General features: G+C 37.4%; 1 protein-coding gene across 1 annotated transcript; it reads left to right on the forward strand.

The window, feature by feature from the left end:
• Nucleotides 1-2,009: 2,009 nt before the first annotated feature.
• RGS21 (regulator of G-protein signaling 21) lies at nucleotides 2,010-7,991 on the forward strand. Its single transcript, XM_009869358.1, has 4 exons — nucleotides 2,010-2,020; nucleotides 5,423-5,499; nucleotides 6,633-6,799; nucleotides 7,788-7,991. Exons 1-4 carry the CDS (start codon nucleotides 2,010-2,012, stop codon nucleotides 7,989-7,991), a joined length of 459 nt encoding a protein of 152 aa, XP_009867660.1.
• The last annotated feature ends 10,505 nt before the right edge of the window (nucleotides 7,992-18,496 follow it).

The following is an 18,496-nucleotide window of genomic DNA, read 5'->3' on the forward strand; positions in this document are numbered from 1 at the left end:
CCCAGAACAGACCCCTGAGGAACAGCGCTTGTCACTGGTCTCCATGTAGACATTTCGCCATTGACCACAACTCTTTGAGTGTGACCATCCAGCCAGTTCTTTATCCACCGAGTGGTCCATCTGTCAAATCCGTGTCTCTCCATTTTAGAGACAAGGATGTCATGAAGTGTCTTACTAGCACAATGCACGGAAGGCTTTTGCTCCTCTCTGGCACAGTGTTACAGTCTGCCGTACAGACTCTGCAAATGAGAGAAAGTAACTGATTAAGGAAAATAAGGAGCACTGCAGAGACTCACGATAATAAATCAGATTTCTCTCCTTCTGTTATAACTTTCAGAAGCAAGTGGGTGCAAAGGCAAGAAATTGCAGAAAAGAAATTACAGAAAAGAAATTTGCTGCCAGGAATCTTTTTTAGTATTATGTAGGACTAAAAGGCTTACCTTTTCAAATTTCTTATTATCAAAGACAACAATTTAAAATAATACATGAAGTTCTATCTTTCAAGTACAGAGGAGTAGAGAGGATAAAAATTCTCCTGGGATACAGTTAAAATCAGCACTTTTTCTGAAGCCTTCTGATTTCCAGCCTAAACTTATTTAGTGGCTGTTTATATAAATTTTTTCTTTTGCTGATGTGATCATTAGGCTAAAATAATTCTTTTTTTTTCTCTCTGGGTTACCATTCTGTATTCAGAGAACAATCACTGCCCCTCTTTGCTTTCATTTTACAGACAAACTGAAGTCTTTTATTCTTCTCCTGCAAGACACTTCAGTTCTGACCATCACAGTAACCCCGCTGTGACCCATTTGATCTCAACTTTCTGCAGCACTATTGACCAGGTTCACTATTTTTTGTCCTGTGTGAAGTCCGTCACATAGCTTGGCCTGAAACTTCTCTTAAAGGTTCAAAAAAGGTGAGGATAAGGAATAAGCCCTTAACATTGCTAAGATCAAAATGTGGCGTGTGGTGCTTGTTTTTTTCTTTCTTACTCTAGAAGATAGACATGGCTAAAATAAGAAAGACTGTGGCCTCAGCCAGGCAGAAAGCAGCTTTGTATGGGATGATACAATACAGGAAAATCAAATGTGACCTAAACTCTTGAAGCTGCTCTACTTGGTGTAAAATAACTGAGAAGGTAGAATTCCCTTATTCTGTGAGTTGGGACAGCTGTTTCCCAGTTGCTGAACCACTGGAAGTTTGTTTATGTCACGTGGAGACATTGAGAAACTCGGTGGGGCCAGCAAAGGATTAGGCAGCGGGACTGGATTTGGAGGGAGGCAAGAAGCCAGCTTCTTGTTCAAGGAGAGCGAGGAACAGTAAGGAACGAAGATCTTTTGGGGGCAAATCAATGCTCCTAGAAGATGGCACGTAGAATGAAATACCAGTCAGAGTAGGAAGAAAATCATTGCATTCAAAGTATCAATCACTGCACGATCCAATTATTTGTAACGACATCAATGTGCAAATGATGGCCACCCCAACAGTCTTCGATCCCAGTGTGATACGTCTTGTATGAATAACCAAAAGAGACGACGGCTCAGGGGCCTTAGAACTTCAGGATGTATAAGGTGATGGATGAGCTTTACAGATACAATATGAAAGTAAATACTTATAGTGAAGAATTTTCTGCTTATGTGCATTGAACCTGTTTTCCTTTTTTTTTTTTTCCTTTTCCACAGTCAGTAAGCCAAATGGTCAATGAGAAAAAGCACAGGATGATTTCCCTGTTAAGATGTTCAGAAGATAATGAGCTATATGCCTTGAGATATATTTGCATACAAATTGTTTTTAATTAAAATTACTTTTGGCCACTGTTAAAAAATGAGCCATGTTTCTGAAAGAAATAATTTAAATGAAGCGTTAAAAACAGTTTGTCAATTTGCATTGTACTGCTTGGTTATTCGCATGCTAACTGTATTGTTCCTGCTGTCACATTACCTGCAGCTTGAAGATCAGTGAGAAAAAGAAATTCTGCCCTACCTGCGACAGTGAAACAGTGGAACAAAAAAATGCCAGTGAAGTGAGTTATTGTTTATGGCTATTTTAATCATAGGAGACCTATGGGCTGGGGTGATCAACTGTTGAATAATCTGGGCAGATTTTATCTTCCCTCCCGCTTTAAGTGGATATGGTTATTTTGATTCCTTGGTTTCTGTTCTGCTCACCACTCCCATTCAGTGAGGTAATTCTGAGTGGTGAGCAAGTATTAAGCCAAATAATGTTACCCAGGAGAAAGAGAAACAGAATTAGGTTCATGCTGTCTGTTTTATCCTGGTCTTTCTTTTTACTTTTTGTTTGCCAAGAAAGCTAGTAAAAACTTACTGAACAACCTGAAAATTGGTTATATCGTTGATAAAAGTTTATTACAGTTACTAAAACAAATTCTCTGCTGATTAATTCCCCAGCACATGCCACAAAGTACTACATAATGCTCCATTTAGTTTTCATTTGTGAATTCAATACAGAATGACTAGATGTACACTCCAGTTTCCCTCATGTACGCGTACATATGTATGTATAAATATACATTATTTTAGTCTATTTGTTTAAAAATAATTTTGTGCAGTTTGGATACAATTAAGCTGACACCTACAGAAAAACCCCTGCTTTTAAAGCTGTCAATGCAACAGTCTATTGTAATAATTTTAACTGCAGCTATGCAATATGGCAACACTATCATAAAATCACTTTGTAATTTACAATTAGAAAATATCATTACTACTATTATTTTAGTCTGTTTAAAAATAATTTTGTGCAGTTTGGATAAAATTAAGCTGACAGCGACAGAAAAAACCTGCTTTTAAAGTTGTCAATGCAACAGTCTATTGTAATAATTTTAACTGCAGCTATGCAATATGGCAACACTATCATAAAATCACTTTGTAATTTACAATTAGAAAATATCATTACTACTGATGCTGAGAAATGGCTGTGGAACACAGCTCTCTAACTCGTAGTGTTTTGAAGGTCAAACTGTCAGAGTCCTCTTAGGAATATAAAATATTTTTTACAGAACTGCAGGGTGGGTTTGTTTTTTGTATATATTTTTTTTTATATAAATTAGGAACACTTGTAATATTTTATACAGAACAAAGTGTTTGGTCAGTTTGTCAGAGCCTTTTAAGTCCTAGAATCCCTGTTCTTCAAGTTAGTATAAGCAGTGGCAGACAATCAGTAGCATAAAGGACTTTCCATAGGTGACTTCAGACACTGGCTGGTCAGACAGACAAAACCGTAGTGAACTTCACTTTAAAGGTTATTTTAAAAATGTTCTTCTGATGGATGAGCATTTTGTCAGCCTTAAGAACACAGGGATGACCGGCTCTGCTTTTAGCTAGGTTGAACTCCTCTCCTCCCTAAGGAATGTAAGACCTAGGCATGAGGTAGAAAACAACTACACCCCATGAGTGTGCATGTCTGAAACCACAAAGACCACTTGAGAAAAACCTTTCAGTAAAGAATTACAAACCTGCAGGAAAATGAAGTTGTGAGGCTTTTTGCATGTAAGCAGTCTCTCACCAGAATATAAGATTTCCGTTTCCATCAAAAATCCTGGAATTTGGTTTGATTATGCACTTATACAAAATGTTTCCACGTTTTCCAGTTTCCCCTTTCTTACCACCAAATAAGACAGAAGATGCATTCGTGAGCTGCCAAGACATCGTGACTACTACATTCATATAAAATATAAAATCAATTTCAAATCTCCCTGCCTACCATAACCTATACAAGATACACAGCCAGAAAATTAGAAAGTTGGTTTCATCTCTGCCTGGTTAATCTGTCTCTACTATTTGTATAAAATGTAAAAGATTCAACAAAAGCAATATAAGATGGTAGTTTATTTAATTGTTACCTACCTCTCCAAATATTCCTGCAGGTATTTTAAAGGTATTGCCTCGCCTTGTCTCCTCATAAAAAAATCTGTGTCTAAAATGGAGCAAAAAAAAAAAAAAAAAGTAATTACTTACTCTGCTCTGGCCTTGCATTTTGAACAATTTGGTTTATTTCAATATCTTTCACAAATACAAAATGCTAGTAAAACATTCTTCATTCCCTTTAAAATTTTATGTGTAAAGAAAAATTAATATGCATTATTGTTACTAAGATTTAAAATAAGTTGGGATAAAATGTTTTACAAAGTCTGTTCAGAGTAGATAATAGGGCCATCAGCTCAACAAAATTCTTCATTTCTTACTACTTCTCCTTAGAGATTACAAGAAGAACCAATTAATGCTTTAAATGTCTAGCTCAAAATTTTCAGCCGAGGGCATTTGTGAGATCTGAATTTTTCTATTCAAAATTTTCCTCATTAAAAAAAAAAATCTATTTCAAAAGAATTTCAGTTGCAAACAACTGAAACGAGGTTTATCAAAGAACTATGCTCCTTATTCTAAAACAAAATATAAGCTAGATGACCAAACAGATTTGCTTCACCTTATCAAATAGTAAAACTGGCATGCAGGAGAGCCGGTGGGCACGTGCCAACATCTCCCCCTGTGTTCTGACATTTCCACAGAATGCTTCCTTTTCAAGAAATCATATTCTTCCAAGGTTTCATGACAAAGCAACACAAACAGTAATGCTGGTAAGGGAGGTTATTTTTCTTCTGATGGAGGTTTAAATGAAAAACTCGTACAACAGCAATTTTAATCAAAACATAATGTTGCAGGAATAAAAGAGAGGTTTCTTCTATCTACGTACTCATGAACTAAACTGAATATCACCTTCCCAAGTTACAAGAAAAGAATATTGCAGAAGCTTAGCCTCCAGCTCCCTTATCTAACATCCTCTTGGCTGTCAGGTGGCGTGGCTGTCCCCTGCCCGCCTGCACGCCAAGCCTGGCTTCGACCAGCTTGCACAGCGCCACAGCACCCAGGCTTTGTGAGAGCAAGACTCCATTTAGTTCTGCGTCTCCTTTCTAAGAGAAACCAACAGCAAGATAGAAAGGAAGAGCCAAAACTATGAATTTACTCGATATTTTCTACCACCGAGAAACTGAAATAATGCCCATTTATCCTCCCACTGTTAGCATAACATTTTAGACAATTCTACTCATTCCAAGCAAAAAGCGTCATAAAAATTAATTTTTAACCCATTTGAACTCGAGAAATTCTGTACACATGCTAGAACATTAATATCCCTCCTATGCCTTTATCATTGTGCGACGAATTGCAAACATTACTGCTACACCCTGTATCAATGATCAAGTTATCAATGTCAAATAACACCGTACTTGATGAGTCTATATGGTTGTCTAGTCTCTAAAAAAAAATGTGCCAAGCATTTGGTGGGCTTTCTGTTACCTAGTGCATAAGGTGACATGACTTACTCGCCCTGCTCCTTGAGGAGGTAGCCAAATAAAAAACTAGCCACCACAGACTGCACAGGCAAAAGACCACAATGCTATTTTCAGGGATAGATGTTGTTTCCACAGGTCAAATGCTGGGGAAACAATGGCCTGGTTGGAGTCTGTGGATACACTACTAGCTAATAAAGGTAAGAAGTAAGTGAAAAATATTATTTTTTTTTAAAATGTGCATCAGCATAATTCACAAATGTTGCTGTCAGCAGGCAAGCTTCTCCAAGCTGCAAACACAATGTGCCTTCTGGCCAATGATTAAGGGATGTGTTTAAGAAGGCAAAAGTGTTTTGAAAGAATAGTTAAACTCTGTGCAATGCTTCTGGTTTCCCTATTTTTAAAATAATAATAATAAAAAAGACAAACTACTTAGCTATTCCTATTACAAAGAAATATACATGCTGTACATCGACTTTCAGACAAACAAAGCCAATTTTTTTCTAGTATAACCAAAGTCACTTCTCCAGGGGATCCTATATCCTACTTACCTGAAACCCCAAACCACATGTAACTTAAAAATTTCATTGCCCCCACCCCATTTTCCTACAGTAACTTTGTGGCCTGGGCCCTGGGTTGCCTCCACACAGTTTCTGAATAGCTTGAACTTGAATACAATGGCTAAATTTGGGTCCTGACAGCTTTCTTTTCTAACAGCTTACGATTTGGATTAGTTTTTAAATAATTTCTTCCAAACAAACCTTTTATTTTTTTTTCATGTTTTCTCTTAAGAGTGAAAACAAAGGAAAAAATCTGAACAAACAAGTGTAGATGAATCCATCTCTTCATCCAAGTCTTAATCCTTGCTTGAAAGGAGATAGAAACACTCGTTAGGCAGGCTGGCCTCAGCTCAAATGACTTCATTTTCAGCTTTTTTTTCAGACCAGAGGTCCACCTCAAATCTCTAATTTCTGAGTCTTTACAAATCCTCTTGAAGACCAAAATCTCCAGGACGCCCTTTGACTAGCGTGTCAGTGCTAGGGAGACCAAGCCACGGCAGGCAGGGATGGGGAGCGTTCCTCACTGAGTAACTTTCTGAAAGAATTCTCTTACCTTGCCATCGCTGTAGTTTCATCTTCTATTTATTTCTCCCACAACAGCCTCTGAAAAGACTAACTGCAGGCTGACAGGCAAAACAGTATCAGACCTATAAGTTACGCTGCATATACTGCACATAAATATATGTATGCACGTGCGTATGTATATACATACATATAATCTGCATTGGTCTTTCAGTTTTCCTCTAGCCAACACCTCACGCATTTTTCCTCAGATGGTTTGGCAGCTTTTAGGGCATTTTTGAAGTCAGAGTTCAGCGAGGAGAACGTGGAGTTCTGGCTGGCCTGTGAGGACTTCAAGAAAACCAAGTCCTCCACTAAGATCGTCGCAAAAGCCCAAAAGATTTATTCTGACTTTATACAAGCTGATGCTCCGAAGGAGGTAAATAGTTTTTTTGCAGATATTTTGGGTACTGAGGATGGGGATGAAGGGGATAGTTCAGATCCAAACTTCCAGGAATGGCAGAAAATAAAATTCAAACTTCATCCTGGCTCTCCTTCTGTTTTCATGTGAAGTATTTACCAGGTAGAAAACACTGTGTGGAACTCTGTGACCTCTTCTGGTTTATACTTAAAATACATTCTCTTCACAGGATGTGGGTTTATCTCACCTCAAATTTCTACCTTAAGATTAATGAAATATGTGTTCAATATAATTTATTTTCTCTAACTCTTTTTAATAAGCACCGTTTCTCCCATATTGGGATGGTAAATCATAGAATTGCCTGCGTTGAAAGAGACCTTTTAGATCATCAAGTCCAATAATGATTCTATTTTTCTTTTGCACAGGTATTTTTTGACATGATGAAAATTAAAATGTAAACTTGCAAAAATGTCTATCTAGCATTCAATTTTCTCATTATTTAATTTACTTACTGTGAAGGTACAAATGGTTAATTATTTTCACATTCTACACTTTAACAGACTTTTACACCGATGTTTTTGCCTTTGATAGTGGGTGTGCTTTGAATATTCCCATGTCTATTCCCATGGACTGAGATCCATTTTATCATTATTAAAAGCAAAAAATCCTCACAAAATACACGGGGCCAAAACCTTAAACGTTGCTGAGTACCTTCATCTCTAATTTACTCTTTGGAGATCAGTACTTCATAGGATTTGGTCTGGCAGAATGGCAAGGTAATCAGAAGCAAGTTTCCCCCTTCATTTTTCAGTGATGCCACCTTTTTAAAAGCCAAATAAAATTAAGAATTCAGTAGGCTAGAAAACGAAGGGATGACCTTCCTGCTCATTTGCATCAGTCAGGGTACTTGGGAAGAAATTCAAATGTGGACTGTGTCCTGTGCAGGAACAGACCTCAGCTTTCCAGTCAAGCTGACATGGGTTTTATGCCTCCTTTTTTCCTACAGATTAATATTGACTTCCATACCAAAACCCACATCTCTCAGAATATCTCCGAGCCCACGCTCAGCTGCTTTGATGATGCTCAGAGGTTAATCTATAGCCTCATGGCAAAGGACTGTTTTCCCAGGTTTCTGAGGTCAGAAGCGTACAAGGAACTAGTGAAGAAGCAAGAAAACGGAAATCAGAAGAGATGGCTCCCATTTTTGTGAGAGAACACCTCAGGGATTACAAATTTGTAAATGTCTACCATTGCAACTCAGTAGAGATATTATTGTATATTGTACAAACCAGACCTAAGAATTGCCCTTGCCAGCTTGTTTTTAAGTACAACATGCACATAATACTTCTGGAGAAATATTCAAGAAACAGGATGGAGTATGTTAAGACATATGAGCTACCTTTTGAGTAAAGAAGTTTGTCACTGATCGTTTTTCCACTGTTTGCTGTATTTGACAAGGTGTTTTCACATTTTTAAGCAGAATGTTTTGTTTTTCTGGTTTGCAGTTGATTTTTCTTTAGAAGTATGGCCTCAAAAATAAATTCCTTTCAGAAGCCTTGAATACATTTACTCATTCATTCATCATCTTATTTGCGATTTGTGAAAATGTTTAAAATCCTCTTTTTAAACATGTTTTATACCAATTCAAACCAGGAGAAGTAGAAATATGGTAGATAACACGCTACAGTAATATTTAATAAATAGGCAGCTGCTTTATAACAATGTTCCTGGCATTCAGAGCAAATTAATGTTTCATAATACAGCTGCCTTCAAGAAGACTCTACAATTTTCTGTGTGCTTATTTAATTTCGATTTGTGTTAAAAAATCTCATTTATTAGTTGTGTAGACATTTTGGGGAAAAAAGTAAATCTTCCTTTGTACACGTTCAATTAATAACTCATTTTATTTGCTTTTCCAAATATATCAGTGATACTGTCCCCATATATGCATGAAGAAGTAATGTCAATAATTATCTTCATTTTTGAATGAAGTACAGATAAACAGGAAAGTAGGTGTCAGAGAAACCGTTTAGGTGAGTATGTAAATCAGAATTTAGTCATGCTGCTGTTGTACAAACAAGAAAGATATGATAGGATTCGAATATTTCCAAATGCACACACTGATCTCGTTCATTGCTATTAGCAGATTTACTGCATATATTTTTAGGTAAAGGAAGGAGCTGTGGCACAGTATTGAAGAAAACAATATTTTGAACCATACGGAGCATGAAGAGTCTTCACTTTGGAAGATAATTCTAAATACAACAGGCAGCAATATTTTAATTTTATATGAATTTCATACTTTTGATTCTTTTGCTTTTTGAGTGGCTCTGAATCTCTGGGATTCTGTCCCTGTTTGGAACTCTGTTCATGCTTTTACCTCCTCTATGCAAAAGATCCTCTCCATTTTACTTAGTTAAGGAACTAATTTATTTTGATGATAAAGGACGTTGGGTAATCTGAGAGCCCCAATATGCTGCCTGTGGTTATGTACTTAGGTTAAAGTCCTGCCACAGCTTACATAGGTAGGTAGGGTGTAAAACATCTGCTCTTTGATACCTCTCATCTATTTTACCACCTATTATTTCTTCTTGCTGCTTGCATTTCTTTTTCTTTCCTTTCTTCCCCAGTACTAGTGGTTCACAGAGGAATGAACACGATCGCTGAGGCCGAGCTACAAGGAGGATGTGGGTTTGTTTTGCAGCCCCACAGCTACCATTGGTTTTGCAACGCTGTTTCAGTGGAAACCAGCAACTTCCTCCTGTGGCACAGCCCTGCTGTCCGGCCTGCTCTGGGGGATTTCTGCCGGCTAAAGTCACAGTAAAGACAGCAGTCACAATGGCTGAAATTACATAATTTATGCAAAAACGGAGCAAGTAATTTTCCCTTCTTCACCAATCCAATTCTCATTTTCAAAAGAGAAAATTCCCACATGCAGGGCAAAGAGGGATCACGTCACCTTTCTTAACAGGGCAACTAGAAAGGCAAAAATTTCTGGTCTACCAATTGTCTGGGATATAAGGATAAAAAAGCACCTTGAAAATAGGCATGTGATCACTAAATCTTACAACTCACCCCGCGCTCCTTTAAACCTTGCAAGCTTCTGGCTTCTCAATTACAAACAGAGCTAGAAAGTTGTAGAAAGATGTCTGCCACGTAGCTCCAATTCCTGACTGTCTGAAAACATAGCAAAAGGAGAAGTCAAAAATACATATAAAGTAGTCAAAACCACAAAAATAATGCATTATTATTCTGATAACTGTATAAAAACAATTGTAAGGAGCACATGATAGCTGGCTGATTCTCAATGATCAGCAGCAGAAAGAGTGGATAATACTTTACATTTTAGCATTTGACATTCATTTTAATAATTACATAATAGAGCATCATGAATGGTTTTAACACATTAACAATTAATTTAGAATATTTTAAGAGAAATGTATAATAATTGCACTTTTAGGGCTTATCACAGACTCAAGTGTAAATTAATCATACTAATCCTTTCATAACCTCCTAATTAAAACAGTGCTAGTTGTAACTGACTACCAAAGTTAATTAAGCTTTTGTGTTGATCAAGCCTTTCAACATTTTCATTAATTAATCTGTTTCAGATGCTTAAATATAAGATGAATTATCACTATAAATTCATGAATATCCAACAATAATTGGATGCACATTCACAATTAAATTTTAAAACCTTCAGAGCTGTATCTGGCTGTATCATATGCAAATAACAAAAGAATCTACAGCATATTGAAGTGTTTTGGAGTTTAACAATCAAATTTCTGAAAACGGCTTGCTGTTAAAGATCCTTTTCAGAAAACATCTGAAAACACCCAGATGTGAAAGACTGGAGCCAGTAATCTTTATTTCTCTTTATTTTCTGCGTCTAAAACTGATGCTTCACACTTCTGCAACGCCAAAAAAAGGTCACAGCCCAATGTCTGAGCTCAGAGAGTTTGACATAGGAAAAGGCCAGGCACTGAAGTGTGGTTTAGAAGATTTAAACTGAACTTTGCCAAAATCCCAGAGCTTTACCAAGGACTTCCAGCATGAGTTTGTATAACCTATTGTGGAGCAGTTGTGAAATTCAGGAGTTACTCCCATGGTTATTTTTGCCCTTTAATATTTGGGGAGCATGTATACACTCCAGGAAGGCAGGATCTATGTTTGGGCTTCAGATCAATCATTCAGGGCAAAGCCACTTAATATCAGAGAGGCATCTCCATTGTCAAAGTTACTCAGGTTTGAAAAACCTGGATATAAATTTTGTGGAGAGGGCTCACAACTATTCTTCTAAGTCTGTATGTCATGTATTCCTGTGGAACCTCAAGTGCTACATCTGGACTTTACTGCTATGTCTAAGAAAGGGAAACCTCCCATATATAATTTGGGTCCTGCAAGGAATAGGGAGGTAGACCCAGTTAATGAAATCAATATAACATCTTTATTTCTGAGTGACAATTACACTTTGTATTGCTGGTGGAACTTTAAAGGACATTATGGCTCTGAAAAATGAGGCATACTTTCTGCCTTTCAATGTACTGGGAAATAAGGGAAAAAAAACCAAACACGAAAAGAAGCATTGTCATATTTGTTGTCACTGATCGAAGGTCTTCTGTAGCTCAAGAAGCAGCCTATGTTTTAAAAGAAAAATTAAATCGAGCAACTGAAATGAGACCTCCATGGATATTCACTTTCATTCAGTGAATACGGCATTTTATGCTGTCTCTGCTCTGCCTAGGAGCTGCAATTGTTTGGTATTGTGCTTTTGAAATAACTTTAATTTGAAATACTCATTTAGTAACAGAAAGCGTTTTGAGGAATTGATAAGTGACACTGAAATTTTCACTAAAACCCCAACTTTAAGTATTCCTAAGCTGTTCATTTTGAAAGAAAACACCTGCCAGAAAAATTTGTTTCCATATTTGTCAGCTTTTCAATTTCTATAATATTAGGCCTTGGAAATCAGACTCAATGTATTCTTCTGCATTTCAGAGGAGGCCCTGAATGCTTTGATCTTTAGTGAGAAAAATGAGATTATACTAAAGCAAATGATTCCCTGCCTTATTTTTTTTATATTGTTGCTATGGTTTCTCTGTCCTAAATGAGACACTGGCTTTTTATTTTTTTTTCTATATTACATGTGTTTAGTTATTTGCATATAAAATGAGTAGAGCTGGATTTGTCTCTCAACCCATATCTGTTTACATTTAGGTTTGCATGTAGGTTATTTTTAGTTCTATGAATAGTTTCCCTACTATGCATAACAGTCCTGGAAAGGCAAACAAAAGCATGGACTCAGTAAAAACTCTAGGGAAACAATTTTTTTTTTTTCCTAATACAGTAGCTCATACTTAAAGGCTCACAAACCAGAAAAGAAAGGAAAAAAACCCCTTCAGTACGTTATGTTTCTTGATTTCAAATATACTATGTTGTCTTGTAAATATGTTTTAGCAGAGAGAAGAGGGCAGAAAGAGAAGAAATCATGAAGCTGTATGATTTAGTATTTTGGATAAAACCCTTGTTATTCTTATCTGTGTTGGCAGCAATATCTCCAAGCCTGCACAGCATGGAAAATGTAGCAGGGCCGGATACACAGACTCAGTCTCCCACAGCAGTCAGTCATCCCTAGGCTGAAGCTTCTTTGGTGAGCTGCGCTGTATTCACCTTTCAATTCTTCACTAAATACCAGTGGCAAAAAATCCCATCTTATTAAAAATGTACCACGTTAACTACAGGCTACAGAGTCTCTAGTCTCTAAACTACTGCAACATGTAAATAACGTTATTAAGAGTTCTTCTGATCTAGTTACAGATATTTCTGCCACTGACCTAAGCAAATAGCCAACATCCAGGGCTCAAGAGGCATTTGCATCTAAATAGATAGAACGCAAAGAAGTATAAATATCACAAGAAGGCTCGTTCTTCACATAATGTAAAATGGGAAGCTCCTCTGAAAGGCTCAAGTACTTTGCTATGTAAAACATTCTATTCAATAGAGAAGATAGATAGGCAAATTCAGGCTGAACAGGCTGACAACAGAAAACTTCTGAAATGCTCTTGATGCTGTAAAACAACCACACAAAAACTAGGAGAAAACAGATAAAATGCCATGGACCAGCACTGGGTCAATACTGCTGGTATTGCCGGTATTTTTCCAAACTCTGCACTCTTATCTGGTCTTTTACCCAAGCTCCCCACCGTGAAGGGACTTCTCTTGCTTTAAGTCCGTCATAAATTTGAAAAGTGTTATCACTTGTCTTGAAGCACCATCAGCAACTATACAGTTCAAGTAGTTTCAAATTGATTTGAATTTAATTTCCAGAACAATTTGACTAGATTTTGACCTAAATGAAATCATTTTGCCTGTTGTCATGAGATAAAATGGTAGCAGTGAAAAGCCCTTGTATTTATTGAATTTCTTACCAGAACTGAGACTTTTAGGAGAATAAAATGAAAGCGTGGCTTGTTAAATGGCATAAAAGAAGGTTTTGTGACAATGATATCTTTTTACGTCAAAGGGTGAGTGCAACATATTCCAGACTAGACAGACTCATTAGTACTGACACCTTTTACAGTCTCAAATATTTTTCACTGTTGATAGTGAGTCAGTACTGGGAAGTCTCTGTTCTGAGGCAGAAATTAGGAGAATAAACTGTACTTGGATCATACTTCATACTTTCTGATATTTATGCCATTTTTTGGTTATTCCCACACTTAATGTGGATCTCTCTGTACTGACAATGACAATCCACATTGGAGCTGAATCTGTTGCCAGGAATACATTGGTTTTCTCAGCAAAATTGCATTTTTGCATAAGTTTTAAAACAGGAAAAGTGGATATTTTTGAAATATGCATGCTGGTTGAAGTGATTTTTTAACGGTAACTCTCTAAGCTTCTTCTACCATTTTTATTAGGACTAACATGCTTTTTAGCCATGCACGACTAGGTAATAAGTCTGTATTCTAAAATGAAATTAGAAATGGAGAAATGGTGAACGAGGGCACAAATGGAGGATTATAGTTTTAAAAAATGTTCGCCTGGTTCCCTAAAAAACCTCACAGGTTTCTGTGAAAAGAATTAATAAAATAGAATGCCATTAAACACTTAATCCCCTAAAAATGCAGTTTCGAGTCCACTGTATCTAGGGATTTAATAATTACAAAAACAAAAGCTGTTGTTTCTTTCTTAAACAAAGCAGGGTTTTTGCCTGTTTTGTTTCCTTTTAGAATGGATTGAAATATGAATTAATGCAAACTTTACTGTCATCTGTGAAAAGAGCTTTTTATGTATTGGTAATTGAAGTCCATCAGACAATTCCTTTGAGTTGTTGCTTACACTGAAGTGCTTACAGAAGCATCTCAGTCTATGCCACAAAACTATCTGTTTTAATTTTTCAAGAATATTGTATCTCACATCTTATTTTCATAATAAATTTCAACATTATTCTTGTGTTACTATTCACTGTTGTGCTAATTACGTATTTAGAATTATCTTTTTATTGGCAGTCCATAAGAAAAAAGAGAAATGACAGAAGGAATTACAGCCCGTTAGAGATCTTTAAGTTCGTCAGTTATGTAAAGGCGAGGGAAATTCGCATGCAAATGAATTCTGCGGGCATTAAAAAGGGAGATTTTTCCAACGTAATTGCAGAGAAACTGCACAGAGGCAGCAGAATAATGACAGAAGACGATGTGATGAGATTCAGCTTCATAACCTAGTATATTTAAGGGAAGACAGCTTGAAATGCAGCCCACTGAGCAGGTGACATCTAGCGATACTATTCTTGAAGGAGGTTGTGCACCTCGGTACAACAGCTTGTTTATTCGGATGCGTGTATTAATTCTTATCAAAACACCTTTCACAGATCAGTACAAGTAGATAATGTTTATACAATGCCCCTTGAGGCTTTGACCACAAGGGGAAGGACAGAAATGAAATTCCAGGGGCCTTATACTAAAGACAACCTGCTCCACTAAACTTTACTTCAAGGACTGAAAGCAGTGCACATGGATCATCTCCATGTGCAGGTCCAAAGGCAGTTCTAGAATTCAATACACATGTTGAACGTTACAGTCCGGAACTGTTTAGGGCTCATTTCTTTTTCAGAATACTGTTAGTATTGACAGGGCAGAGAACTGTTCCTCTCCAAAACTTTCATACATTAGCATTTTGAAATTGGAGGCACTTAATTTATCTGAAAGTTATTAGCGAATGGGCAGCAATTCAGAAAATTAGGGTAAGAGATGTTTGATTTGTGAAGAAATAATAAAGAGAGAAGCGTAAGTAGTGTTTCGGTCAAGATGTGAATCACGTGTGTTAAAGGAGCATAAAAACAGGAGACATGGACTGTGATTCAAGGAACCAGAGTGATGGGATTATAGCTACATAGTGCAGATTGAGGCTTTATTAGGAATTTTTCCTCATTTGTCCCGAGCGAAAGGACAAAATGCCCATGAGATGAGATACTCACTGTAATAACAGATAATAGATGAGAGAAGAAATCTTTACAGGCACAGCAGATGGGCTGCACCACTAAATAATTTTCTGCCTGTGATTCTCATCAGGTGGACACTGACTCCACCACTACAGCAGACACTGAACACAAAGTTGGTGCTCAATTCTCATAGAGCAAATCTGCCCAGGTTTCTTGTTCCCTTGGCTCCTAAATGTCTTGGCATTTTCAGGGAAATGTCTTTTTATAGTCAAGGCACAGCTGTTCTTACCAAAGAAGTGGAAAATGTTACGGTGGCTAACAGGTGGGAGGAGGAAAGTGAAAAATCAAGACAGACATCAAGATAAATTACTGCCTAAAAAAAGAAAATTAAGGAAAATATTTAATCTGCTCAGCTTTCAGCACCTAAGTAATCTATCTTGAGTAATTATGGCAGGAAAGCACATCGCAAATGCCGGCATCCTGTTGAATCAGTATTGGCAGACAGACAGACCCGACTGCTAGCGCATTTATAGGAGCAATTCAGAGTTCTGTGGAGAGTACTTCTGCAGCACTAAGGGACTTTACCTTAAAGTAAAAGCAAGTTTTGTACCACATCTATTTCACATTACACCTATACTAATAAAAGAGGGGGTTTTGCACAATAATTTCAACATCTTACAAAATACTGTGGTACCACCTTGTGGCAGCTTTTTAGATAGCACTGTTGGCTTTAAGATACCAAATGATTATTTTAAAAGTGAAATTAAGACAAGTAGCATATTCTCTGAGTAAGAGTTTTGAGCTATATTCAGAACCATCTGCATCCTCCTAGCAATTAGAATACTTTATGCATTAATGTGTCTCTGCTATAGAATATCTGAAGTAAATTTCAAATGTATTTCAGTGGAAGCCGGATATCAGTGTTCCAACACTATTAGAAAAATCACTTTCTTTTTATATATGTATATACGTATATAGAAGAACTCACCTTTTGAATCTTCTTAGTCTGGAGTTATGCATATACTCAAATACTGTCAAATTTGGGAAGCAAAAAGACACAAAGCAGAGAATTTCCTGCCTCCATCAAGGCTGACAAGATCAGCGACAGCGTTTCCAGCTCTGGGCTGCAGGAACAAAAGTAAACCTCTTTTGAGGCACAGTGGTGGGAGAAGTCACCAGGTAGATCTGTCAGGTAAGATGGGCTGACAGCTCCCGTAACGGCATCCCTGCCTGTGCCAGCTCGGGAGACTGCCGAGAGCAGGCCGGCCACAGCAACGCAAGAGAGAAGTAGCATGCGTTGAGGAGCCCAGGTTGACCCTGTTGTCTCACAGATCTGCAAAGAGAAGGAAGCCGGTAAGAGGTTCATAGAGGTGACGCAGGGAAAACAGCAGCTACTGTTCTGGTGATGTTAACAATTAGAGAAAGGCATGGAAAATTCTAGAAGGCAAACGGGAGTGCAACTGAGCTGCCATGGTTATAAATGAGCTTTTGGAGAGAAAACACAGAAATTCGGATACTGCTAAATGGACTGGAGACATCGGACTGAAAACGCATTTATTTTAGGTGACTTGGCTGAGCCAGTAGCGAATTAGCCCCTCTGTACTCTTCTGGTTTTGAATTCTTTTAGAGACACCAAAGTATAATAAACAGGACTTGTTTCAAAGACCTTTTGGTCTGCTTCTCCCACAGCCATCTTCATCCTCCTTTCCACATCGCTGCAGGAAATGAGGTTTCTGCTCTTAAACAAGACGTACCATCTGTTTAGACTTCATGCTTTGGTTTGGGTCCATCTCAGGGTATTGAAGATTAGGTACAAATTTATCTCTTACAGCTACGACTGATTTGAAAACACAGAGCAGGAAGGAGAACTTCTCTTGTTTGAAAATGGTAGTTAACAGGTTGTTTATTGTGTATACAAGGAAGCTCTGGGTTTCTTCACATAAATGCGTCAAATATGAAGCTGCTTGCCACATTCCAGCTCAAAGTCATACCTGCTCCTGTTTTGTTCACTAACCACAAGCATCGATTTAATGTAAAAAAAAGATTAAAATCTAGCACAGAAATTAGGCATGAGCAAGCCAATCTGAAGCAAAGGTTTCTGGCTCTGTGAGGTCTAGTTCTCCTTCAGCATTCTGCTTTCCAGTTGCCAGCTGAACACCAAAGTGGAAAGCATTGGGATTATGCATTGCACCCATTGATTAAGGCTGGGAATGAAATACGAAAATGTCAAAAAGGATCAAATATTTAGGTCGAACTGAAGAGAAAGCATAAGGATAAAATAGAAAGCAATACAAAGTGTAAACAAAGGCTCTTGTACCCTTTCAAGAAGGCTCTTTGTTTAGATATGTTCCCTTCACACTTTCTATTCTCTCCACTCAAATACTCTACCTCAGATTCAGAACACAAAAGAGTGCCTGCCTGGAGGTTAGAGGAATAACAGCACTTTCTCCTGAAGCAGTCTGACAGATACTAGTTTCTCACAGAATAATCAGATATACACGTTTTAGTATTCATTTTTAAAAGCTACCCTTTAAGGGCGCACCCTCCCGTGTTACTATGAATGTCACAGCTTGTTACTACAGTAAAACATTTTTCCACTAAGTAGGCCCTTATGTACCTGGTACATTTATTTTGCAGACTTTCTCATGCGTACTCTATAAGGCAATGTTGATTGTAACCCGTCAAATAATCTTTGCAAATATCCATCATTTATGGTAGCTATAAGCCTGTGTCTTGATGTTACATTAAATAAATTGTAACTCATGACATGAAAAGAAGCAGAAAGGGAAGATATATCGAACTAATTAAAGGAAGGTTTCTTAAACAGTTTCTTTAACCTTAACACACTAAGCTCCCATTTATCATTTTATGCTGTGTGCTTGTAACAGATCACGTCACGCCGCCTCCTCCAGAAAGAAGGACAGTTCAGAAAGTGTTTAAACACGTACTAACCTCTGAGCTGGTGAGCAGAAAGTGCCTCACCATGCAGAAGTCTGAAGAGAAGGAATATTATGAGAAAACACGGGCATAACTACCTGAGGAGAATAGCAATACAGAGAAGTGCAACAGAAATATGCAATTCTGAAACCATCTTAGAAATCATTTTAGATTTATGCAAGAAGACAGGTGAAAACGTCATTTCCTTCCGTCATTTGTGCTCCTGCAATTACAGGATTAGCGATAAGGCTATGATCACAAAATTGTATGTATTCACTTGTATACACAGAACTGGAACTGAAAACTGTGCAATCATAGAATCATAGAACAATTCAGGT

The sequence above is a fragment of the Apaloderma vittatum genome, unplaced genomic scaffold (assembly GCF_000703405.1).
Source record: "Apaloderma vittatum isolate BGI_N311 unplaced genomic scaffold, ASM70340v1 scaffold32285, whole genome shotgun sequence".
NCBI lineage: Eukaryota > Metazoa > Chordata > Aves > Trogoniformes > Trogonidae > Apaloderma > Apaloderma vittatum.

What these genes read in the sequence shown, in the direction of transcription:
- RGS21 (XM_009869358.1), top strand. An exon ending in TACACTACTAGCTAATAAAG is followed by an intron (nt 5,500 to 6,632) that starts GTAAGAAGTAAG and finishes ATTTTTCCTCAG; the next exon opens with ATGGTTTGGCAGCTTTTAGG. An exon ending in AAGCTGATGCTCCGAAGGAG is followed by an intron (nt 6,800 to 7,787) that starts GTAAATAGTTTT and finishes TTTTTCCTACAG; the next exon opens with ATTAATATTGACTTCCATAC.